Here is a 26,351-nt window from a genome sequence, read left to right as displayed (position 1 = left end):
CAAACTGGAACTCACACAAGACTATGTGATCTTCATTACTGGAGATACTCAAAATGCCTGGTTAAGTCCCTACACAACCCAATCTAATATTAGCTCGGCTTTAAGCAGATGTTTGGACCACAAAACTCAGAAGTTATAAGTCCATAACGCCATAGTTATGAACTACAGTACTTTATGATTTTCAGAGGAGTAAGGAAGCCAGACCCCTAAGAATGAGAGAGACGAAAAATAGTAGTGCAGGAATGAAAGGCCACTAACAAGCCAAAACTAGTGTTACGGTGATGAATGGTAGGAAGAAAATCAGATAAGTATCTGACATCTGTATGGGAAAAGTTGGAATCCACCTGAAGAAAAAAATAAATTTCACTGATAACCACTTTTTTATTTTTGCTGAACCTGTACCTACTGATGAGTTAACCGGTTTCCAGGGCCAGCTTGAAAGCACAAGCTCTGAACTGAAATTGCAATAATACTGAAACCCCCAAAAGAGATACTTTTGAAAGATTGCAAATGAAACTGCAAAAAGTGAAAGAATTTCTTGAAGAATCTTTTATTCATTTTAAACTAATAAGTCAGACTTATAATTAAGGCACTTGGCAGTTTTCATTATTACAGATCAGATACTAATTCAGTTCAGATATCCAGAGCTGCAGGGTGGAGGGCGAGGGGCAAGGACCTAACAGAAGACATGACTTCACACTTGGAAAAGAGTGATACGTGATATGGCAGGCTGCAGAAACTACTCAGGACAAAAAGAAAATGCCCAAAGGAAAAAAAAAAACAAAAAAAACCAACCAAACACACACAAATATACTTACTTCGGTCATGGAAGAAAATAAAAAAAATGGAAGAATACAAAGTAAAAACTTAGGAGAACCCTCAAGAAGGAAATACTGCTAGAAATAGCATAAAACAAGAAGCATATGGGATGTAGGGCCGCGCATAGTATTTGCAAAACAACATACAACTGCAGGTGATGCAGCCAAGAGCTGCCAACTCAGAGTAAGGAGAAAAAAAGTCACATCTAGCAAGCATACATATGCACAGTGCATCAAAAAACCAGCATACACAGCACTACAAACGTGCTTAGAGGTGACGCCTGCAAGATCCAACCTGGAAACAGATACATCTTAGAAATAAAAGAAAGCTCTTATGAATTTAGAGCATCTCAGGTAAAAGTTATTTCTGGAAAATGTTTTAAAAACATAACTAAAAGCATTGATATAGAAGACAACTAAAATTGAGAGCTTAGAGTAAAGAATTAATGTTAAGGATTATATGACTCCAAACTAAGGTGACTAAAACAGAACTAGGTAAGCTTGCTTTTTTTTTTTTACTGTCATGAAGAACAGAAATAATACAGTCTTTTACAAATTCTAAAGATTTAAATCTTGTTCAGTAAATACCAGTACAGAAAAATATAAAAGTAAAAAACTGTGTTGATATACAAAGATTCTAGTGACCCTTTATTTTTTAAAATATGTTTTCTCAAAATTAGTGTTATACCCTCTACTAATTCCACCTCTGGAAAAAAAGAGTAAATTGGGATGAAATGTATCAAGAGGAGTTGAGGGGTATGAGAAGCTCCAGAATGAATTCTGTCTTTTCTTTCCAGGACAGTAATGTAGTATTTCAACCAATGTATAAAATGCAAGTAAGACTAGAGACTGCAACCTCTTCTCCCACTGTCCGTCTCATTAAACCTAGGCTGGGTTGTCCTGATGCATGCCCTTGCTGTGGGAAATGGAGAGCTGGGAAAGGCCTGAGCAATGCATCACACCAGCTGCACCAGACACAGTCCTTCCTTCTCCTTGCAGATCAGGCTCAGAGGCTAGCACAAGGAGCAGTCAGGACACAAGGAACAAGGCTGTCGAGAAAGGAGGGGGAAAACAGTTTAGGAAAGGAACCAGTAGAAACAAGAGGAAGGTTCTTCCTTCTGCGCTTCAAGTGCCAGAGACAAAACTATTTATCTGCCCACAGAAACAAAGCTCTGGCTAAGAAAAAGGGGAGAACTGGAAGCCCATGCTGAAAACAGAGATACATGATTAGGAGAAGGAAAAAAGGGTGGATTGGCTGGACATGATCACAGGGAGGTAGATTTCCTGGAGTATGAGATACAAAGGTTATCGTGTTGAAGAGGAAAAACAGTTGACTGCTTTCAGAGTAAAATGTCCATAAACAAGGTAGGAGAGCTAGTTCAAATTCTCTGAACTTCTGACGGATGTTCCAAAAAAGCCTAATGAGTGGACCCCATAGGAAAGTGGGAGAGTATCTAATTCATTGAACTTGAGTAGGTTTAATTATGTGCAATGAGCCTTTCAGCACACAAGTTTCAGGTGATAGGGAACTTTCACCATGCTACCAAATGTGGACATCCCCAAGGAAGCTTATTGATAGAAATTAAATACCAAGAACATTTATATAGCAACAGGATTAGATGGATCTTCGGAAGATATATTCTGGACATAAGTGCTACAACAGAAATAATCAAATCCATCAGCAGCTCTAGATTCCTCTGTTAATATGTCAGCTCTAGTAGCATTGTGTAACCATTTAGTATCATACTGATTTCTCAACAAACGACTCTGGTTTTTAACCTTCACTGATTCTACCAACTTACATCAACAGCAGTGCAATTTCACTTTTCAGTCATTTACTCTGCATTATATGATAGTGTATTATACTGCAGGTTTTATTTCAAAAAATAAGGATACTGCCAAATACAAGGTAACATGCAAAATTTAAGAACTCCTTGATAGTTTTGAAGACTAATTTGCATAAAAGTAGGAAAAGAGTAGCATCACCTCACATCTTACCAACTTGGATATTGTCTTCCAACAGAGAGTTTATTTTTTATTTGATTTGGTGATTTTCATAATTGTTTGGGGTTTTTCCCCCCTATAGAAATGAAAGACTGTGGCTAAGTAAAGTTACTGCATACACTTGCCACTGTTTCCCGACTGAAACGCCTTTCTTCCAGGTTTATCAAACCTTCCAATGTAGAAGTATGGAAGTTGAATCTTCCGTCATTCTCAAACCTCAAATTCTTGGAGAAATTGTAAATCCTGGTTCACATCATGGTAGCAGACATCTGAATCAAATGATTACATTATTTCAGTGCCATCATATAAAGGTGTCACATAATGAAAGAAATAATGGGGTTATGTTTACAGGTGGGGGTCCTATGAATTCTGTGTTTAGAAGCATATTTGAGCCACTGCATAATGGTGTTTGTCCTCCTTTATAAATCCTCTTATCAACCACTGGTTGGTGGACCAGAGCCAACTCATCTGTCATACATATCAAATTAGAGGGTGTGGCAAGAAAAATGCTCTGAAAAAGCTTAAAAATGTCAGCACAGCAGTAGGAAAGTATGGAGAGGACCAGATGAGTACATGCACAGTGCCCAGTTAGACTGGACAGCTTTGTGTTATTTGGATATCTAAAGTATTCAGCATATACTCCCAAATCTATTCAGAGTTTTAGCCTGTCTATCACCCAGGCAGAATTCTTTGGTGAATTTGGTGACTTCTCTGGGGCACAAACCTCATCTTCAGAATTTCTGTAAAACACTATATTCCCTACAGTAAACTGTAAGAAATTATGCCATTCTTCAGAAGACAGATGTTTCTTCCTTCAGCAATTACTACATACCTTCAGAAAATTCTTTACACACACAAACACGTATTTCTGATACCAGCCTAAAAATTTGTTTAGTAGAGTTCTGCAGCTACAGGTATCCTGAATAATTTTAAAAGCTATCATGAAGGAGATTCTTCCCCAAGAACAAAAAATCCAAATTATGGCATATATTTTCCTAGCACTTGCTAGACAAACAACGGGCATGTAGCTTTAACCAAGTAGCTAAAACAGCCTAAGATGGCAACTGCTTCCTTCACTTCAGAGCAAATATATGATTTCAGCTACACATGTGTACAGTAACAAACCAATTAAATGAAAAATTCACATGAAAAATAAAACCTAGATGGATGGGGTGTTTCTTCTGGACAGAAACACAGCTTTGACACAAAATGAGACTACAATTGGGAAATAATACTTACAGAAAAATGTTTCCTTTATACTCAAGAAAGATACACATTATTTCATGTCAACTGAAAAAGTTTATAGCAAATAGTTCTAAAGAAAAAACATGGCTTGAAATCCTCCAGGATAAATCTCTCTTTGATGAGGAATGATCCAAGTTCATTAAACTTCACACAGCGCATTCTTCACTGCAAAAACAACACAGAGAAAGAGGAGAGAAAAAAGAGAGTGCATGGGGCAGGGGGGAAGGGGAGACTGAGGTTTTTTTAATTCTGAACCAAGATGTAATTCCAAATATAAATTAAGTCAAAATAACACAGCAAAGTTTTCCTTATTCTGCCAGCAGAGGTAGTTTCTTTCTTCCTTTACTTCTTGTATCAGTATTGTGAAAGTGCTAAAACAGCAGCTGTTTTTCACAGGGTGGAAGTGAAATTAAGCAGGCTCACTTGGCAGCTTAACTGCTGATTAGAAAAAAAACTGCTTCAGTTCATAAAAGATTTTGCTCTGCATCTTAGTGAATCAGCCTCCGTCCAAACTTCACGAAGACCTTTGCTGGCACATAGCTGATAAGCAATCACCACTTAATTATTTTTTTTTGCCATAAAGCATTTTTTTGTTATGGTACTTACGAGCATATGAGACCACTAACTCATGCAATATTCACCTCAGTACTTAATACAAGCTAAAAACAAGCTGAAAGTATATTTTGATAGTATGGTATATTGTTAGAATAGAGATGTAGCCACAGCTGTCAGAAATACATTAGCAGAAATATTTCTGTCAATTGAAATTCAAATGGTAAAAAGGTTATAGATATTGTTTTCATTCAGAAGGTATCTTTCCATATCTATATGCAAATCTATAATTATAAAAGCCTTTTTTTGTATATGCAATATTTACAACATATATCTGCTTTCATATAGAGACTCCAGTTTCCATTTATTATACTTTAAACCAAAATGTGTCTTATTTAGCAGGAAATCAATTCTCACCCTTAATTCTATCAGAGTGTGAGTTGTCTGCCTAGAAAGCAATACATCAACTGTAAATTTATGGTTCAATACAGATACCAGCCCACAGCTAAAAATTTGCAGTCTATATAAGCAAGCACATTAAACAGTCCTCCTGGGTAACGTATAACCAGAAGTAACTCTCATAATTCAGCACACACTATGGGAAGAGCTATTACGACCACGTCTGTTCACCTTTTTTGGTCCAATCCATTTTCAAAAGAAGCTGTGCATATTGTCAACGTAATGAATGAAATCACAAGAGTCCTCATAAATTTTAAATGTCCTAAGGGGTTTCTTCACCTTCATGTGAAATCTGAGTACTGTATACTTAAACTGGTGTGGTTTGTTTTGTTTTTTTTTTTAAATTAAATTACGCATTTTGATGAATGTGCCCTTTTATTGGCTACATCAGCATTCTGCAAAATGCCTGAAAGTGAAAACATTCAGCAATATTATAGCTGTGTTTTCTTAGATTAGTCCTGTTTTACTGTAGAATCCCTTCAGACTGCACTAGTTTTCATTACAGTAGAAGCTCTTCCCATATATCTTCCATCATGCCTTAGAGATTCTATTATTTATCTTAGTATGAAGAACACTATAAAAAGAAAATGTTTTTTAAAATATACCATGAAATTCCTTAAGGAAGGGTTTTTTTGTATCATTCTAAGAAAATAATCTCTGAATTCTAGTAATAGAGAAAGAGCATCACTTCATTGTAAATACAGGATAAGAATACCGCATGTTCTGTCAAATGTAGTAACACAGAATATATTTTATTCTTTGTAAAGCAAATGTTCCCTAGAATAATCCTTTTATAGAAGGAAGCTTTGCTGGGTTATTTTTATAACTGAACTAGAAAGCAACCAAGCGAGTACGTCAATGTTGGTCAGAGTTTGGTATATTTAGTAAAACAAAATCTTTGTTCCTATTGTGCAGCAGCCTTCAACATTGTCATGACGTTCTTTCATCAGTAAGAGGAAAATACTTGAGTGGCTGTGAATTTCTAAAGTTAAACCAGTAACTGTAAAAAAGGAATCCATTGTGCAATGAAAAGTACAAAACCAGATTTACGTAAGTTTAAAGACTATCATTTTCTTCAATACACCTTGCTCCTCTCCCTGAACCATTGCTGTTTCCACTAATTTTAACACACAGCATAAAGGTAGCACAGCAGGATTTTGTAAACAACAAATAAAAGTATTAGATACATTATGAATCATTAGCATGAGAAATAAAAAAAAGAGCAGCACAGGTGTCGAGGTCTTTGAGGTTTTTTATGTCATTTGGGAAACATTATTTTTTGTAGGATTCATAATAAACTTTGAAGTTTGATAGCAGAATTTGAAACCATCATAAAAAAAACCTACATAAAACCAATACATCTGGCTACAGTCACATTTCTTACTATAACACAGCAGTGAAGTTTAATTTTGAAAGTACATGAATCTTTCTCCTGCTTTTTTATTTTGTATGGATTTCACAATGACAGTCTTCACAGATGCAAGTTGGGAGTATAAAAAAATGGCAAAAGTTACTAAAAATCAAATAAATATAGCTCATTCTAAGAGCACCAGCACTAATCATGGATATGAAGAAAATTATCATGGCATTCATTTTCTTCTTCCAGAACTACTTCTTCAGATACATCTTGATAACACTAAGATATAAATTTAATACTAGATACAAACCATCTAGCTTGGAGCTAATGATAATGGAAGACACAACGTTAATGTTGGAACTCAATGTCTGGTCTATGGATACCTTCTTACAGTACATAAAGTACAGAAACCGGAGATCATCTTTGAGTATTTCTCATTTTGCTACAATATCCCTGCAAAGGAAGGTGAAGTTTGAGCAAGAGATACACACTCTTCACAAAACTGGCAACTTATATTTAAGAACAGTGAATCTGGAGAGATTCTTCACTTCCAACTGATACTCTGAAGACGATGCTCAGACTCCCATACATTCAAACCTGGATTCTACATAGCGAGCTACTGAGATATGCAACACTGGTACAATTTTCAGCTAAATTTGAAATCCAAATTTGAAACCTAATACTTAGATGCATGGATTTATTATATTCCCTGGATGAAGAACAAAAAATATCTGATAATATTTGCAGTTTGTTACCACAGGAAGTTGTACAGAGAGGTAACATTTAGCAGTTAGTCAGCTGTCCCTGAATTTGTTTAGTTGTTTAGTTTATTCAGGGACTATATTGATGGAAAGAAGCTTATCCAATGGCTGTCAATGCTGTGGAACTACAAGAGGAATGGACCACAGATAAGGAAACCACATAACACTTGCCACCTTCTTTTGCCCGTTTTGGAAATAGATGCTGGAGTAAATGTTTTCTTTGTCAGAGATTTCCAGTAAGTAGCTTCAGACTTCATTGGACTTAAACATCCACATTCCAGTTTCTGACTGTCCATCTTATTTTGGCAATTGCTGTACCAAAAACTTAATTTATAAATCTGTGGTTTAAAGGATGTCCCAGCTTCTTGCTACCAGAGCACTCACCGAAGGACTTCATTTCAAGATTTATTGTGGCTTGCAATAAGTTGGGACTAGGCCAGCTTTCACCTATTTGTTCCTAGTTGAAGGTACTGCTCCTTTTAAACCTTCCACAATCAACAAATATAAAAATTATTTTGTGTTTTAAAAGTGTTACGAATTTTGACTTCAATTTTATAATCTCATTCTAGTGCAGAATAAAATGAAACACAAACTCTTTTCTATACGGTGAATGCTATTTCTTGGTAATGTTGTTTTTTCAAGTAAAATCTGTCAAGTACTTCTAAGATGCATACAACACAGTGTCCTTACAACCATTTACCATATTTAATGGAACACAAGCCCTTATGTAACACTGACATCTCCATAAATTCGTACCAGTAATTTCATTAATTTTTTTCAACTTTCTTGCATCATGTCGTGGTAGCCTGAGAAAGGAAAGGACCAGGAAGAAACCAGGAAAGAAGAAATGAAAAGGCATTATCTGCTCTGACAGATTCAAAGATAAGTGATTATCCTAATAACCTCACTCACTTCTGAAACTGTTCCATACAGCATGTTAAATATAGGTATCAATAAAGGAACTAAGGGTCGGAAGTTCGCATTATAGTCAATACTATCAATGGATCCTGGATTTTGACGTCCCACTTCTAATGTGTCTGCTTGAGTAGAGCTGAATCTGTCTCTGTTATACTAATACACCCAGTGTTAATGCAGTATACCATCAGTATACTATCAGTCAAAGATGAAGTCTGGGATTGTACAGTGGCCAAAGCCCCTGTACAAAACACTGTATGCTGTTTCAAAGCGCAAGAGCCTAAACAATAAGTATTTAGTTAAATATGTATATGTATTTAAATGAAAATATTTCTTTCGATTCATCACTTGTGTGAGTACTTCAGCATTCTTTTTTAAACTCTCATCATAAAATACTGCTTGAAAATCCTCTTAGATCAATGTGGTGAGAATCTAATTAAATCAAGTTACTGAACTGTATCCATAAACAGTGGTTTTAATTCTGTCAACTTAGTATCACTACTGCCATCCATAAATTTTGTCATGTTTACAAAGAAACCATGAAAAAGTCACAGTTTCACTACATAATAAGTTATGCTCTCTTGTGTGACTTTAATGGGCTCTGTTAAGATAACAGCAGCCAGCCAATTTAAAATTTCAGGCTTCATTTTGTCAGCATCTGTGATCCAAGGGGTCATTCATTAAATGATGACCTTTTTTTATTCTGTGTGGTTTGACAGAGAGGAAGGAAGGGAAAAGAGAAAATATTGGTGTAAATACAGGAAGAATAAGGAAGACCCCCAATATTATTTAATTACCTGCAAGTATAACTCATTAACAGATGCTTTATCACAACAGGATGAAAATTTGACTGTAAAATTGAAGACCCTTGTTGGTCAGCTATTACCATCTCACAAAAGGCGTCTCCAAGATACGTACAGTGAAGAGTAAGAGATGTCACTCTGTAATTTAAGATGTAACGTGGAAAGTATTTTATCTTAGCATAAGTAAATTGCATGTAAATAATCCTTAAAATTGTATGGTGAAACAAATTCAAATAATTTCATTAATATTTGGTCACCTAGTTTAGGGACAGCAGTGGACAATTCATACAGAAATATGTTTTTAATCTAAACTAAAATCCATGGCATTTATTTAGCCCATCATTTAAAACAAAATGTCTAATGATAATTGATAAAAACTCATTTCTGGAAGCACTCATTTTTCTCCATTGACTAGAGAAAAATTCTAGTATGTAGGCTTGATTTATGATATCTAACTATTAAAACAATAGAGATAATTGGAGTAAGTTTAAGGCAGAAATCCCCCTTGAGGCAACAAAGAAATCTACGTGGAGTTTCTTGAACAACGATGCTCTTGTCCAAAATCAGCACCCTTAGGCATGACAAAATACAAATAAGAATAAAATAACAGCCTAGAGGCTTCATCCTTAAGGCTTCGTTAGAGACTCTTCAAATGAAAAAAAAAAAAAACAACAAATCAAAAGATGTTATGAAGAGAGGAAACAGATTTGCTTGCTGGCCAAACTTTAACAGATGAACTAGTCTGTTGCAAGCACTGAAAAAGGAAAGTATTAATGTAACCTATTTGTTTAAGGAAGTCTGCAATGATAAAACAAAATAAAACCAAATCAGAAGTAAAATGAAGATATCACACCTCCTTCTCCAGAATCTTTGCTGAAGAGACTCCACCAAAATGCAGTTAGGATCAACAAAACCAGAACAATCTCATGAAGTGTCGATCATTTAACTTTTTTCTCCATGACAGGCCTGTTCTCAGCTTCCTTGTTTTCTCTCTGATGTTTCTGTACGTGTTTATTAGGATTGATTTAAAGTCACATGATTGACATCCTAAGATTTACACACTCAAATGGAGTGGGGGTTGAAAAGCAGTTCATCGTCCAGTAGCACACCATCTGTGGCTTGGGTAGGACCTCGGATACAGATGCAATCTAAGCACCAAAAACCATTAACTGGAGACAAACCTAAATATGTGGTTCTTTAGCATCCCTCTGTATAAATCTCATAATCACATTGGTTGCAGTGCTACAAATTCCCTTCAGCTTATTAGTATCCTCCTGAATATAACAATCCAAAGACAGCCAGAAAACAACTTTAGAAAGAGATCTCATTTGCCTGTAAACACACAAGTCAGAATGATTATTTTTTTTAAACCTAAACTGAAAAAAACCTCACATATATTTCCTATTCATTACTAAGACACTTAATAATCCCCATATCCAACTGGAAGCTTACCATTCTATGCAGAGGACCTTCAGCTGCTGCATGTACAATCTGATGAACAAGGATTTTGTTTTCAAATACAACACTGCGTCATTCTAGGATCTAAAAATTTTATATACCATATAGACCATAAACACATCTATAAATCAACACACTAAAAGAGTGTAAATACCATTCTTTAATCATTGGGGTTTTAATAAACTGTAAAATAAATACATTTAACATTTTCCTTTTTGCTATTTTTTTTAAGTCTTCTGATCTTCTGAACTGGTTTAAAATATATATTGGATTTAGACCCTAAGGAGAAAAAGCTGAGAGTAATCTTTTGGGCTGTAGGTTGGAAGAGCAAGACGGGGATTACACTCTCTCTTCTCACAGGCAATATGAACCTCATACGCTCTAAGGAATTATGACTACAGGGATTCCAAATCCTTTCACAGTCTGGATTCTCAGCAGCACCAACCATTGCTTTTGTTCCAAGTCACCCAGGGAAAGGAGAAAATGATTGACTTTCATAAAGAGCATACACATTTAAGAACTTTTGCAATGGGTGTGAGTGATATGCTGCAGTCATTCTGCGACTGCATGCCAACTGTTTCAAAATATGACCTCTATGTGTCCATAATTAATATTTCCCATATTATGTAATCTGAAATTAGTCTACAAATATTAGATACACATAATAAGCATTATTAAATTATTATGCAAGCCTCTTATTTGCCAGAATGTATATCACGGATACTGTTTTTTGTAATGATAATCTCACCAATTCACATCTGTTAATAATTTTGCTATTACAGTTCACGAATTCCTAGTGTGGCTAATTGTCTTCCTAAGTTAAAGATCACTTGAATATCAGCTATTCATACCAGTCTGTATTTGTTCACCTTTTGTACTTGGATCAAACTTTCATAGCAATCCCCCAAATCAGTTTATTCTTAGAAAACACATGGGAGACTTATCAGGAACATATGAATACAGGAATTGTAAACCTGTTGTGTTCAAAGTGTTTGTTTAAAAAAAGGGTTCTTCATGAGATATAACATGAAAAACTGTCTGACTTATCTTCATGTAGATGAAGCTTGTGACAAAAGTAGTATTGACATGCTTTATTTGTTTACTTTGTCAACTGCAAGTATGAGACAAAGAGAAAAACAGCAGAATCTTTACTGAGCCCATTCCAGTAACAGTGATATTACTATTAACATATCATAAAGCAGGAGTGTAACTGGTAGATTAGAGATACCAAAATGGATTATTTCTAGGCTGAAGTAATGCTTTGTGCTAATAATACTAAATGCTCCGTACATGTTGTCTGAATACCAGGGGCTGACACATGTTTGCTAGCCCTGCCGCTACCACCTAAACAATGTACTTGTTGCTGCAATGTAATACCTCATGAGCTTCAGCAAACAGTATACAGCTGCACACAGGAATTGAAACAAGCCACACAGTAGAGCTAAATGTAGTTGCTAGCAGAAATTTCTAGAATGGCCCAGGAGGCCTTTTACAAATCAGGACATGAAGAGTCCCTTCGAATTTAAATTTCCCTTGGCGGTTAACTGCTGCTGCATTAGCAAATCTTGTGAACTGAAAAACTCTGCTAAGTTGCCTTGCATATAGTTATACCACTGAAATCCTAACCTCAAGTGTTAAGAGTCTTTGCAAGCTCTAAGTATTTTCAAATGTGTCAATTCATTCACATACAGACTAGAGAGATACATTGTATCATACCTGTTCACTAACCACAGCTAAAGGCTGATTAAAACATACATAAAAACAAACACACACAAAAAACCTGGTTAAGTGTTATAAAGAAGAAAAGGGGAAACTATTTAGAATAAGACAGCTGGAAAAATGGTGGCAGATTTTAGAAACCTGGGAGACAACAGCTCCTAAGCTGCAGACCACAGTCCTCTGGTTTTAAGGTAACACAACACAAAATCAACTATTACATTCCATAAATACTTCCATAAATGTCAACCCACTTTATGCATTCACAAACTCTGTAATGTCTTCAACATCAGAAATGGCCACAGGATTACAAATGAGAACTGACCAGAAGAATAAAATTGGAAGGTCAGCTACTCAAAACTCTCTCAAAGGTAACCACCGAGATAATGCCTCAAAAAGGACAGACCAAAAGGGAAATAAAGAGGAGGAACTATTCTACGCAAACATGCTCAGCTGTTTCAATTATCAAAACTAAGAAGCATCTAGACAAAGTTTCAGATATTAAGATACACTTCTTTTCTGCTAAATTTGGGTTCAGACATTCAAAGGCCCTTTGTTTTGCTAAATCAGGTTTAACTTAATGTTAGCTAACACATTTTCACATCATAAATTTCTCCCAGTAAAGACTTATCCCAACATTGCACCTTCCCATCACTGTTGGTTTTAAAACACATGGAATGAGGTGCCCTCTCTCTCAATTAAGCAGTAGTACTGCAGTCCTGCTGATGCACAAAAAGCACTGTCTGACCACAGGAAAGCATAAGGTTTCATGCAGTAAGGGTGACAAGTGTTAAGTCAACTTATTTAAAAAAAATCTAACTAACATTCAATATTACAGTCCGGATATCATGGGATAATGTAAAGGTCAAACATTGTCTTAGAAGGTCACAAGAGGCCCATGAAAGATTATTGTTCTTACAATTTCCTGTCTTTGCAAGGTATTAAAAATATGTCACAATAAACATACACTAACTATACCGACAGCCCCCTTCAACTCTCAGAGGTGTGCACGCTGTTCCTATGAAGTAGTGGTTATATTCACCTAGAACAAACTATATTCTTTGTAAGTTTTACAAAGAAATCACAGCTCACAGTGAGGGAAATGTAGTTAACAACATCAGCATTTCACGTTCTATGGAAGCTATTCCTATTTTAATCAGAAATCTGAAAACATCTCATCAGAAGCTGTTTGGAACAATGAAGCTAAGTCTCCAATTCTGTCTCCTGGATTCAGCTAAGCTATTATCAATTAAGGATACGGAATATAATTTGTAATCAAGTTTCCCCCTTTAATGTTAAACAGATAAGCCTTTGAACTCAAGGGAAGTGCAAAGTAATACAAATTTGCTGTGGAAAAAATACTACTGTCAGTGTCCTACAGGACTGAGGAACACACTGTGCATGATCACGCATTTAAAAACCTTCCAACAGTACCTCTTTACTAAGGTCAAACTCAGCACCAGTTTAAAAATAGACTGTTCTGAGGGCAAAGGGGATCTTATGCAGACGCGAACATCACAGCAGGCCTTCTGGGTGTACAGGATGCTATTATCTTTTGCTTGCTGACAGTATACTTCCCTTTATATGGCAAGACCACACTTCTCTCATTACAGTTGCCCTAGTTCTTGAAACATCAAAGTTATTGTTCTGAGAATGCCACTAATTTGTCCCTTAAAGCAAACATATAAACCAACACATAACACAAGAAATATGCTCACTATGTATCTCTTTTTTGCCTTAATATATATACTATTAATTACCGAAACCCTAAATGGCATTATGCTATGGATCATGGTTTTACATGAACTATAACTTTAAGTTTTTACTTCTACCTTTTTCCCTAGTCCAAATTTCTGTTTGTATACTACTTCTTTACATTTCACAAAGGTAGCCATAAAAGAAAATACCTATACTACCAGGGAAAAACTGAGCTGCGTGGCTAGAGACTAGCAGGCTAGATCGTTCTGCTCCTCATTGGCAGAGAACACAGGTCAAGTTCAAATCAATTTAAGTTCTATTTACAAAATAAATTAAAAAAAGATTCTTGTAGATTCTTCCTACATCAAGTCATTAAATTACAGCCATGACATTAAAATTTGTAGGTAACCCCTCTCTTTGCTTTCAGTTTTCTATCATATTAATTTTTTTGCCTTTAATTTAGGCATCTTTTATACTTTATTCCTGACACATTTCTCTCCTATTTACAGTCAAAATGTTGACCCTGTCCCTTATGAATGAATCCGGTCAAACTTAATTGAAAATTTAACAAGTGAGCAAACAATTACTTGTGTACTTTTCCAGGCTCCTGTCCTCACTTGGGAACTGCTCTCCACGTACATTTGCAAAGCAGTTCCCTTTACTATAGTATGTTAAACATGACCCAGTGTTCAGCCATCTGCATGCAGACTGCCACCCACCCCACTGATTTCTCACCATATGCATCTGCCTGAATCTACTCATTGTTTCTCCTTTAGAGAATTTACAATCTAGTTATAAAATCCAAATTCAATCTTACCATTCTCTGTATGTTCAGCTATTAACACAACAGGCTCCCAATGCATGACTGGCTCTTTTAGAAGCTGCTATAAGACGCATATCACAACCACATCTACAGAATAAGAGGGTTTTAGAAACTCCACTTCCATGCTATAAAACAAAATAAAAACAACACAATGCATATTGTAAACACTAACTGGTAATGTTGACTTCTAACTTTGAAAGGGTATAGCTATTATGTCTCATATCTTAAAAGTTCCACTGCTGAAATTCCACCTGATGCAGACAAACAGTATAATTCAGGTTGGAAGGGACCTCTGAAAGTCATGTACTTCAATTGCTGGCCAAAACAGACACAACTGCTAAGGCAGATCAGGGTGCTCGGGCTTTTGCCAGTCAAGTTTTAAATAGCTCCAAGGATGGAGGTTTCATAGTCTCTCTGTCTAATGACTTAGCCATTCTAATTCTGCTTTTGTTTTTTTCCCTTGTATCTGGTCAGAATGCCCCTTGCTGCAATTGTGACCATTGTCTCTCATCCCTCTGCTGTGCACCTCTGAGAAGAATTTGACTTCATTTCTCTGTAGCTAATCAACAGATAGACAGTTGACAACAGCAGTGAGGTCGCCTCTCAGATGAACAAATATATATGCATGTATTTAAAGCTAAATTTTGTTCAACTGCACTTTCCAGGAGCAGCTGATTGCACATAAAAAACTAATGTTACATTCATGAATACAGCCTAATATAATTTCCCTAGAAAATACAGTGATGATGAGGTTAATTATCATTTTAAACCTGATAATTTGCCATTCCCTTGTTTTTGCCTTTGCTAACAGGCTGAAAAAACAGAAAACAAGGCCAAGACTGCTTATTACATGAAAAAATATTCATGTCCACAATATACTCAGCACAGGTCAAGACCCATGGTTTTTCTTCCAACTTCACCAATTAGATTGGAAATAAATATTTTTGATGTGTAAGCAGAATTCACTTTGTCAGCATATGTATAGTTCATTGAAAGATTCCTAGAAGTAACATTCTGTAGTTAATATTTATGGTTGCTCATAATACAACTGACTAAACTGGCTTAGGGGAAGTTATTACTAAAAGATATGAAGTCAGCTGTGGCAGTATTTAAACTATAATTTGTCCAAGAACACGCTGTATGAAATACCCCATATAATAAAATATCACCTTAGTATTTCCCAGATTGTACACAAAATAAAAGCAGCCTAACTGCACAAAAGGCTGAAATGTCTTTAGATATCTTTTTGTGTACTCAAAAACTACAGAACCAAATTTCATGTCTTTAATAGCTTATGTCCAGGACTTTAAAAAAAAAATTATCAAGCTTCATCACTTAACAAAAATTACTGCATACTAGGTTTCAAGCATTGCTGACTCACATTACAATACCCTACGTACATTTCTCTGTTAAAGCTTTCAGACTATTGCAGGTAACAGAACTTAGCATTGGAATATGCAAGGCTTGATATTAAAGGAGGGTAAGCTGATCTCCAGAGTTGTTCTACAAAAGAGATTTTCATTACTCCCTCTCTTTCTAAGTATAGAAAAACTTCTTCACAATAGAAGTTGATACAGCATCTTTAGACCCAAAATGTGTACCATTCACGATTCAAGTAAAGCAATATGAAAGGTAAGATCTTAATCTAGTGAGAAGTTTATCTTAAACTGAATCTAGTATTTCATCAATTCAGCACTCAGCCTTTCATCAGTTCAGTGGAACCTAAGTTTAAGTCTTTGATATGTTATCTTCTTCAGGAATCATAGGTGGTGCATCGGCTTCCTCAAGTTCTTTATCTTCAAGGGAAGGAAATTACTTTCAACTATCAGTTCGCCTTCAGTTTAACAATCCTTTAAAGCTTCAAGCTAGCTGTTCAGCAGATGAAGTACACATTCAAAAATTATGGTCCATCTATACTTATCATAATCAAAAATACACTTGATATTTTCATTGAAGGATAACTATATGAATACCTGTGACTTTTTTATCCTATACCATCACCAATGTTCAGTCTGAATTTACTTAAGGAGGTGTCTGATCTGAATACCCTATAGAGAATGACCATTGGAATCCCCAGTAGTTGCTGAAACAACCATATTTTCTGCCACTTCCAGCAATGAGATTGTGTAGACTGTTTCACTGTCTTGTAAAACCTTTCCTAGCTCTAGGTACCTACAAGCAATGCGAGTCATAAATAACCAGTATTTTCTTCTCAGCAGTTGGAAATGTACTGGGAAAAAAAATATAACAAATATTTCCCTATCAGAGTTGTCAGATTTTCTTACCATTAAACAAAAAAAAGTTTAGGAAAAATATACCGTTACCCTTCTGTACATACATCACAGCATGCATTTATATCACCAGATTCTGCTTAAAGCAAAGCAAGTTCCTAGCATTTAAATTATAAATATTTCGAACGGTGAAAGTGACATTTTTCTAAACCAAGGCAGGTTTCAAGCACCTTTCATTCAACGTGACCTTCGCAGGGCAGTCAGCCATCACACTGCAAGGCAGAGTGCTGCAGGAGCAGAGACAGCTTTCCAGCCAATCAAGTCATGGCTGTGATTTCTGCAACATTTCAAGCAGCTCTCCATTTAGACCCAGGTTCTCCAACATACTATGACTGCCCATCATCAAGAATACTAGAAAAACCTATTCTATGCCATTCCCTTTTCTATTGAATAGAGGCAGGTAAAACTTATTTCATTTGTTAGAATAGGTTTTTTCCCCCCCCTTCTCTTCTTCACATGTCTGATCACTAAAAAGTGAACTGAAAATAACTGAATTGAGTGAATAAATAAATTAATTTTGGTTTGAGATTGAAAATTACTGTAAACAGTCCTCCTTCAGCAGAACATAGGTCCTCCTCATGCATTAATTTGCTGCTAACACCTTATCTGATCATCTTACAACAGAACCACTTTTTCCTCCCATCTTGCCTTCCAAAGAATCAGACAGGATGAAACTTCAAATGTAACTTGTTTTTATTATTCACATCCTAATCTGGCTGAGTTGCAACATAACCATAACTCACAGTTATTCCGGTGTAAATACAGACGGGCCAAGAAACAAAATACTTAAAACAAGGAGTACAGATCTGTAGATGATCCTGTATGGAACAGCTTTAATCTTGATGCTATTGAATTGGTACTGAGGTTGGCAAGGTCGTAACTTCCCTCCACTTTCACTAGAATACGTCTTAGAGAAATTTCATGCTACTTATCTCAGCAGTAAATTCAACCAAATATCACAGACTGTGCATCTGATTTTAATTATTTTTGTCAAGTCTCTCAATGCTGCATTTTAAATGAAAAGCAAAGACTATACGCAGCAAAAAAAAAAAAACAAACCCAAAAACAAAACCGACAGCAAAAGACACAATAATAGTGATTTATACTTTTTCCAAGTCACACCCTTCAGCCACTGTAAGAGCAATACCTCAGAGAAGAACTGATGGAACTATATTATTAATAGTATTAAGATTAAACTATTTTCTAACTAATAGGAATTCACATTTTAAACAGAATTTCTGACAACCATACTGATGTCCATAAATTTATTCAAGGGATGATAACTAGAATAAAAAAACTGATTCAGATAATGGTCTCCTGTTATTAAATCTCAACATTTGCTTTTAGAGCCAAAATTGCTGATCTCATAGCAAGGTTCTAGATCCACTTATATCCTATCAAGTACCTGGTGTAGATTTAATAATTTTATCTGATTTACATTGCTGTCACAGAATGACAATTTCTTCTTTTTTAATTACCCATTGGCCACATTCTTGTTTACGTTAACTTAACATATGTGAGCTTAATGTTTGCTTTTGTCCGATCAGCTTAACTCGGTAATCAATGAAATGGTTTTTATTAAACTTGCGATGTAGATTCTAATAGATACTCTAATAAATATTCAACAAGCAACAATTTGTTTCTTAATTCAATAGCGAGGTACTTAATGCAATAGCAAGGCTGATAAAAATCAAAATCAATCAGAACACAGAGTTCTCACTGGTACCACTTACAACAATACAGTTGTCTTCCCAATCAACTAACACCTCTTTTACAAATGGCCCAGGCCATCTAACTGCCTTCCACATCATCAACCGTCATTAACTTTTTAGAAAAGAAAATATATTTATTTTTAATTCTCCAAATTGCAATCTGACCACTAAAGAATCTCTAAGCCATAACATCCACGTATGTTACTTTTTGGTCTAAGGATTCTAGCCAAACTGTCTCCAGCAATGGTTCTTGCAATCAAAACTTGTAAACTTCCTACTCATATGCATAGGCTTTAAATTAAATAACCATAAATTTAACTACAACTTCTTTCCTTCACAACTCCTCAGTTTCCACAGTATTACAATAATTGCCTACTTAAACCTACCCTAAGCACTTCATAATAAAACCAGGGATCAGGTACAGTATCTGAAAACTTTCTTTAGAAAACGGATTTTACTTGCTTTATGAATAGAAGATGCAAGTCTTTCTTTCACCAACAGTATTAACACACTCATATATAGTATGATATCTACTCTAAGATTAGATTGTAACACAGACAATAAAAGCAGAACTACATATTTGATTTTTATAAGGAAAAGACATGGGGGGGTGGGGGGGGGGGGTCCCAGCTAAAAGAACAGAATAGGAAAAGATTTTCTGAGGTCACTGAGGCACAGAAAGTAAAGTGATTATTTAGCTTCTATGTCAGCACAACCTCCTTTGCAATGTCCTACCTGCCAAAAGACAGATGACTTGGTACAGGGACCCAAGTACAAACAAAAATAGAATAGAAATTGGAAGACTTAAGAAGGTCAACCAGAGGTATTCGTAAAAGGTTTTTCAGTATTTTAGTCAGAAAGAAGCTTCCTTAAAAATAATACAAAAACCATTAAATATCCACTCATGTTACATCTATCAGAATTTAGTAGAAAGTCTATTCATAATTACAACTACTGATTCAAATTCAAGGCAGCTCCTTCAGTAAGTACCTTCTTACTGGTTTTTATTTTACTAGGCTAGTCTTATTAATGAAATTCCAATTAGTGATGTTTTATGAATAGTATGTGTTCACTTTGTACCATTTGAGAACTCTTTTGTTTCCATCAACTGAACAGGACCACATTCCTCCAAAATTTTGATTATTCAGATTTGTGTGAATAGGCTGAAACTTGTTGAACCATCACATAAAATCATCATAGCAACTATCTTTTCCAATCCTCATTTCTGAACAGATGTCAGCGAGGGACACAGCCGCAGAGACAACCTGACATGCAGTACTTTGATTCTTCCTCCAGAATGCTGATTTGCACTGAATTCTTCAGAACTCAAACACACATAACCTTGCACAAAAATACTTAGCAGTTACCAAAAGTAAGGGAGTTTGCCAAAAGGTCTGAACATAATCTTACAGTCAGAGGAAGCAGTGACAGAAGCCAAGGAATTTTCTAGGTAAAAAGTTGGTTTTGTACTTAAAGCAGTTATACTTCTATATAAGAACTCACAAGAAGCTAATAAAATGTACATTTATTTCCTTATTATTATAGCTGACCTTTAAAAGCATGTTTTTAAATATACTGCCCATTTTCACTTAGCTATTATACCTCAAAACTTTAGACGCATGTTACCATTCAGAATGTACAGAACAAACAGCATTGGTTCTCAATCTTTTTCCAGATTAAATTAGCATAGCTATTTTTATTTAACACAAGCACACATTCTAAATTAGAAATGGAGGGACACCTGACAACCTACCCAGCAAGTAGGTTCCCACTCTCAGTCACACCTTGGAGAAGGTGTTCTCTCTATTACAGAAGTAACACAACCTCCAAAGGTTAAAATTGGTATCTGTGAATATTTACAGCCTTGAAACTTCATCATTCAAAAATCTAACAACCGAATTTATAGTGCAGTCATTGTTAACTCCTTTGCTAAAAACCTATTAACCAAGTAAAGAACAAGACGATGTCCAAATCTTTATTTATTTAAAAAAAAACATTTAAAATGTCTGAAATAATACTGTTGTGCCTTCATTTCAAAAGCTTCCTTAAATTTTGTCATATTGATAAAATACCCATTTTACATACACACGCTAATGTTGCTATCTTCTACATATTGCAACAACTTTTTTTGACATTAAGACAGGAATTTTGGAATAAAAAGAGGGCACGATTTTACAATCAGGATATAAGGTTTTCAGCAGAGACGAGCAAAATGAATTCCAGACCTATAAATACCTCTTTGGCAACATCTTTTTATAACAATGCCTGCATTTGTACACAGTAGAAATCAAATTACATATAGGTAAGTTGGCAAAAATGTCCATTAATACGCAATAGAAGAGCACTATCCCCATTAGTACCAGGAAGTGCAGCTGCAAAATATATTCCCAAGGACCTGCATGAATTGCACAGCCCCCGCTGTGATGCATACTGCTACAGCTACAATGCTGTTGGCACTCAAACTTTACAGAGTAAAACCAGCTGGGAGAAGCCTACTCATCTTATAACTCATTCTGCAGTATCTGATAAAGTACTACATAACTGTTGGGATCTACCTCAGCAGAGCTCTTACAAAACAAAAGGCCTGTTCCACCACAAAAGTTATTGCAAGATCAAGGCCCGCCTGGTAAAAATATGCATTATTTATCTTTTAAAGATGACCTCATGTGCCACATGACTACTTTCTCTCTTTGAAGACAAATAAACGCATTTCCAAAACAAAGAAAATAACACACTTCTTTTTGTGTCTGTTTAAGACATGCAAAGGTAGTATTCTGGAACACGTAATAATGGAAATTATTTAATTTATTGAAAAATATTCCTGTTTTGATTTTTAGCTTATTGAGTCCCAGTAATATAGCAGTATCTAAATTAAGCACTCAAGCAAGTGATCAAATTAAGCATAATAATTTCCCTTAGTTCTGAGACAACTTAAAATTGTGAGTTCAAAAGTCAGAACATGTAACATTGAGCTCTCTTAATTCTGGTATCAGGAAGGATGAGTTCAACCTGAAAGGAAAAATGTTAACTTAAAACATCTTCCAAAAAGCCGAGGTAAGATTTAACTGTTTGTAAAACACTGAACTGCAAGTAAACAAACCATTCTTTGCTACCAACTATTCTCTCCATTGGTTTTATCTGACTCTAATTTTAGACTTTTAAGGACTAATGCCATTCTAAATATTATGTCTAAACCCAGGTATGTGCACATGCGTGCACATGCACTGGCTAATTTCACAGCTGTGGTTATGATGCATAGTTACTTCTACATCAGATGCAGAGACAGGGATGACAGAGACACATGACACAGGTTTCCATAAACATGCAGTCATCATACCTTAAGTAGGCATAAACACCACCAAGTGCTTGGGAACAGGGTGCTCATTTGTAACCAAAGTCAGCAAATAACAAAAATATATATGTTCATCAAGAACTAGATTGGACAAGAGAGGAAAAACTTTTGAATCTGCAAGCAGTATCACAAGCATAATCACAGGCTGATTGATCCTCCCTTGGGGTGTCCAGGGCCACCAAGACTAACGCATCTCTTTGCTCCAAGGTTTGGCTGTTGGCCATCTTCTTACACTGGACTTTGCCAGTTGGGATCTCAACGATCCCTTTTAAGAGTTGTGATAGAAACAGCACCCATGCAGAATGACACAGTATTTCTGATGGTATGAAGAAAGCAAAGAGCTTGGATGGCCCTGGTCAAGCAATATTTGACCTCAGCTCTTGTTCTGCAAAAGACCACCCTCCCACAACCTCATAGCTATTTTCTACTATGACTTAGCAAAGAGGAGACAGTGGATAAATGTTAAGCAGCCAAGCAGGATATGAAAGCAGGTTTACATATCCATCTGCCTATCTCAGTCACACCAACACTTTCTCATCTGAATTTCTGACAGGAACAGAAAAAGCAGCAGCTGATAGAAGACTGGCCTTCCCTGTTCATGCCTTGCCTAAATCAGCCAAATCCTCTGAGGACCACTGAGTAAAATTCATGTGTATACATGGGATATCTATTCACTAGTGAGTTACAGAAATCATAGGTAAACGATCAAAATGAAAAGGATAAAAATATTAACCTGTTTACACAATAAAAGCCTCATGTATCAAAAGTTAAGTCTCAAACAACTCACATGGGTACAAAATCACATCCAGATACTATATCCTGCAAGGCTTTACAACACAATTAAAAACTTCACATTACAATAAGCTAGTAGGCCAAAGCTGCTTCTAACAAACGTGTATCATGAAGTACTTAACTTAAAAGTTGTTACTGATATATAAAATATCCTTCAATATTTTCAGATCAAAACTACTCAATAGATTATTTTTACATTAACTTCCTTTGTATTGCTCTTAACATGCTTTTTGAATTCTCCAGTCTGATTATTCAGTGTACTTTTCCAAAGATTAAGAAAAACCTCAGTACAGTGCATAAATACAATGTGACTTCTTCCATGTGGGTGTATATGATCTCCACCAATAATAAGCAAAATTTCCAAAATATACAAAACCCCCACAGCATCTAAAATATTAGTTATCATGCCCAAACATACAGCAAAGTGAAAGCAATCAATGCAAATGGCTCAGATGGTAGCACAAACCTTCAAGAAGTATAATAAGAATGAAACTATTCATTCTGTGTTCTGATCAGACAACATGCTCATCTTCTGTTCAGTCTATTAATTACTAATCAGTTACATTCATTGTTTTAAACAATCACCAGAGCATGACTTGGGCAGAGGAATGCACACACAGACAGAATCAAATTTTACAAGCAGTCATTAAGTGACCTGAAATTGGAGTCCTTTTGCAATATTAGGTGTTGCAAACATGAATAAATGCATAATTGCAGCTAGACCATTTACAGAAAATCTTACATGCCAGACAATAAGACAGACCATAAAGTAAATTTTAAGTTTCTAACCAAAGACGACTACATGAGAGAGTCTGCTTTAAGAGCTGGTAGTGAAAACTGTCATACAAATTACCACTACAGTAAGAGGTAGGCAAAAAAATGGGACAATCAGAAGAGATATATGACAAAAAGGAAGCCAGATAATACAGTTTCCAAAGACAATTCTGTTATAATCTACATATTGTGCATTTCACTTACAAAACTAAAACTTTAAGTTTAAACTATCCAAGCATGGAGCATGAGTATGTATTGCATCATTGTGTCAGTTATGCACACTTTGACATTCCATTTCTATATTACATTAAGGATGAAATGGAGTTTCTGTCCTCTGTTAGTCTTGAATTTTTTCAACAGCGAAACACTGCCACCTTTAGGCTTGATACATAGACCTCCCCATTACAAATTTAAATTTTTATTTTTTTTTTGCTACATTTGTCCTTTATGGAGATGGCTGAATTCCTGTGATCTTATTTAGAATTTTATTCAGTAGTCAGATTTCTCCAGAGGAAAAAAAAAAGTGTTAATCAGTAAAGAAACACTACTTTTCTCACAAATATGAGTGCATACCCAAACAACTTAAAAAGTATACTCCATTAAGCCACATAATGTTTCATCTATTTTCTCTCATCTCACAGCTCTTTTTTCTTAGCAGTTTCAGTATGCATATATACTGTATCACATAATATCTTACACTGCATTCCTTTCAAGCAAAAACTTGGTAATGCATTCTTTGAACATCTGAGTTTTGAAACCTGATTACAGGAATAACAATAAAGCATTATTAAAAACTTTATGTTCCTTGTTCATATACATACTTACAGTATTCTAGATTAAATATTAAATACTGATGGCTCAACATTTATATAAGCATGTATTGAAATGTATGCAAAATTACTTACACCAATGACACAATGTCCCCACGTTGTACATCATAATTTCGAATGCTCCAATGGTTTAAGAGCACTACATCAGATGCTTGTCTTCCCCCAGGATTCAAAGAAGGCTGAGAGAAGGGGAAAAAACAAACAGCTTTAGATCTACATTTCCTCTATGAATCTTTTACCTAACTCTCATTCCATCAACAGGTGAAATCCATTAAAATCAGTAAAAACAGACCCATCTACTGTAAGAGGACCAAGAATCTTATATTCTGAGAAATACGTTTCTTTTTTAAATGCCACGTTAAGTGTCATTAATTTATGACAAAGCGTTGTTCACATCTTTCAATGCACTACTCCATGTAAATTAAATTACACAGGATACATACTTATGAGAAGCCTGATGAAAAGAAGTGGTTGCCTTTACTGCGTATCATTTAACATTAAAAACAAAGGAGAACCAAGAACGCTGATTCCCAGAAAATGCAAACTTTCTGCAGGCATCTTACTTCTTATACAAGCATAATGCAGTAAAAATGAAGTACATACTCGTAACAAACTAGCCTCAGCGCCCGTTGCAAAGGGAAGAAACAAACCCTGCACCCACAGCGTATACTGACACTGCCAGTAAACGTGGGACTTCCATAACAGGATACAAAGAGCATGAACTCTCGCAGAACCATACAGTGAAATGAAACTGTTTACTAAACTCAACATTAAAATAACCAAGTAATTAATTAGTACAGAGTATTAGGAAGTACATAGAACTGTCCATAATTATTTTGTGTGACGTGGTACAAAACCAGGGTACCTGGTCAATGCTGGCTCCCAGTTAACCCATCAGAAACAGCAGAGGAAGGAAGTAGCCCATCACAGTACTGTCTTCATTGATTTTTGCAGGGGTTATTTCAATACAAATACTCCTTTTACCAGACAGAAAGTATTTAAGAATAATCCAGTCCAAAGTCTTTTGATAGCTCATTTCTCAATCAGCTTTTTCAGACTCTTCAAATACAATTACGGTATCTCCAAGTTGGCCAGCAGATAACCTCTGATTTAGGCTCTAGAGTTAGGTGACATATGTAATAAAGCAGAGTGTTGAAACTAGGCAGCCCCTCATTTACCGGTATGATAGCTGCAATATTCGCTAAAATTTGATTTTTTTTTTTTTTTTTTTAGGACAGGTTTTCAGTGTTCACTTTACAATATAACTTGGCCCTTCACATGTACCACGAGACTTTCACTGCTGAGATTCCCCTCCCCAGACTGACTGTACCTTTGATGAGCAAACCAGTCAGGGTATAGGACTTAAATTGTCTGTTCTCAGCACAAGTAATTACACAGTGTTAAATTCCATTCTATTTTCATTCAGTAAAACTATGCTCCCAAACCAGGATGGATACTTAGTGTTTATTTTTAACTTCAAAAGCGATTTAAAAGTGCTGATTTCTCTTTACTACAATTTCCTCATTCATCTGTTCTTTGCTAACCAGATCAGTTGATAAACACCTACTTCAAATGGGACTTGTGAAAAACTAGCTTTTCAACGTGAAAGAAGTAGTAATGTGCTGGGGTCCTGAGTACGTGCAATTCACATGAACAACAAGGAATACAATAGGTCAAAAGAATAAGTATGTCGGGGTGGGGGGAGGGAAGTGACACAACAGATTTAGTTAAACAGCAAACGAGGCTTGTTAGATTTTGAGCCATGGACTATAGGGCAAATTTCTAGTCAAATAAGTCTGCGGGTCAAAGCACATCACCTTAACATCCACAGAGATATGGTCCAAGTTTAAGCTATAAATATAGTAACACTCATCGCTATTTTATCTACTAGAGTCTATGCATTGCAAGAGCCAGATAAATGAAAATCAGAAGCTGATGAGCAGATACTTGATTATTATTTTTTTAATCATGATTTTCCAGAATGATTTTCC

General features: G+C 35.6%; 1 protein-coding gene across 1 annotated transcript in view; it reads right to left on the bottom strand.

Annotated features, from left to right (window-relative positions):
- IMMP2L (IMP2 inner mitochondrial membrane peptidase-like (S. cerevisiae)) overlaps window positions 1–26,351 on the bottom strand; it is a 457,856-nt gene that overhangs the window by 426,478 nt on the left and 5,027 nt on the right. The window contains exon 2 of the mRNA XM_010574032.1: window positions 24,436–24,539. Coding sequence (XP_010572334.1) covers window positions 24,436–24,539 — 104 coding nt within the window. The remainder of the gene's footprint in view (window positions 1–24,435; window positions 24,540–26,351) is intronic.

This window comes from Haliaeetus leucocephalus, unplaced genomic scaffold (assembly GCF_000737465.1).
Source record: "Haliaeetus leucocephalus isolate CR32 unplaced genomic scaffold, Haliaeetus_leucocephalus-4.0 Scaffold406, whole genome shotgun sequence".
In the NCBI taxonomy this organism is placed as follows: Eukaryota; Metazoa; Chordata; class Aves; order Accipitriformes; family Accipitridae; genus Haliaeetus; species Haliaeetus leucocephalus.
This window is presented reverse-complemented; position numbering and strand designations above follow the sequence as displayed.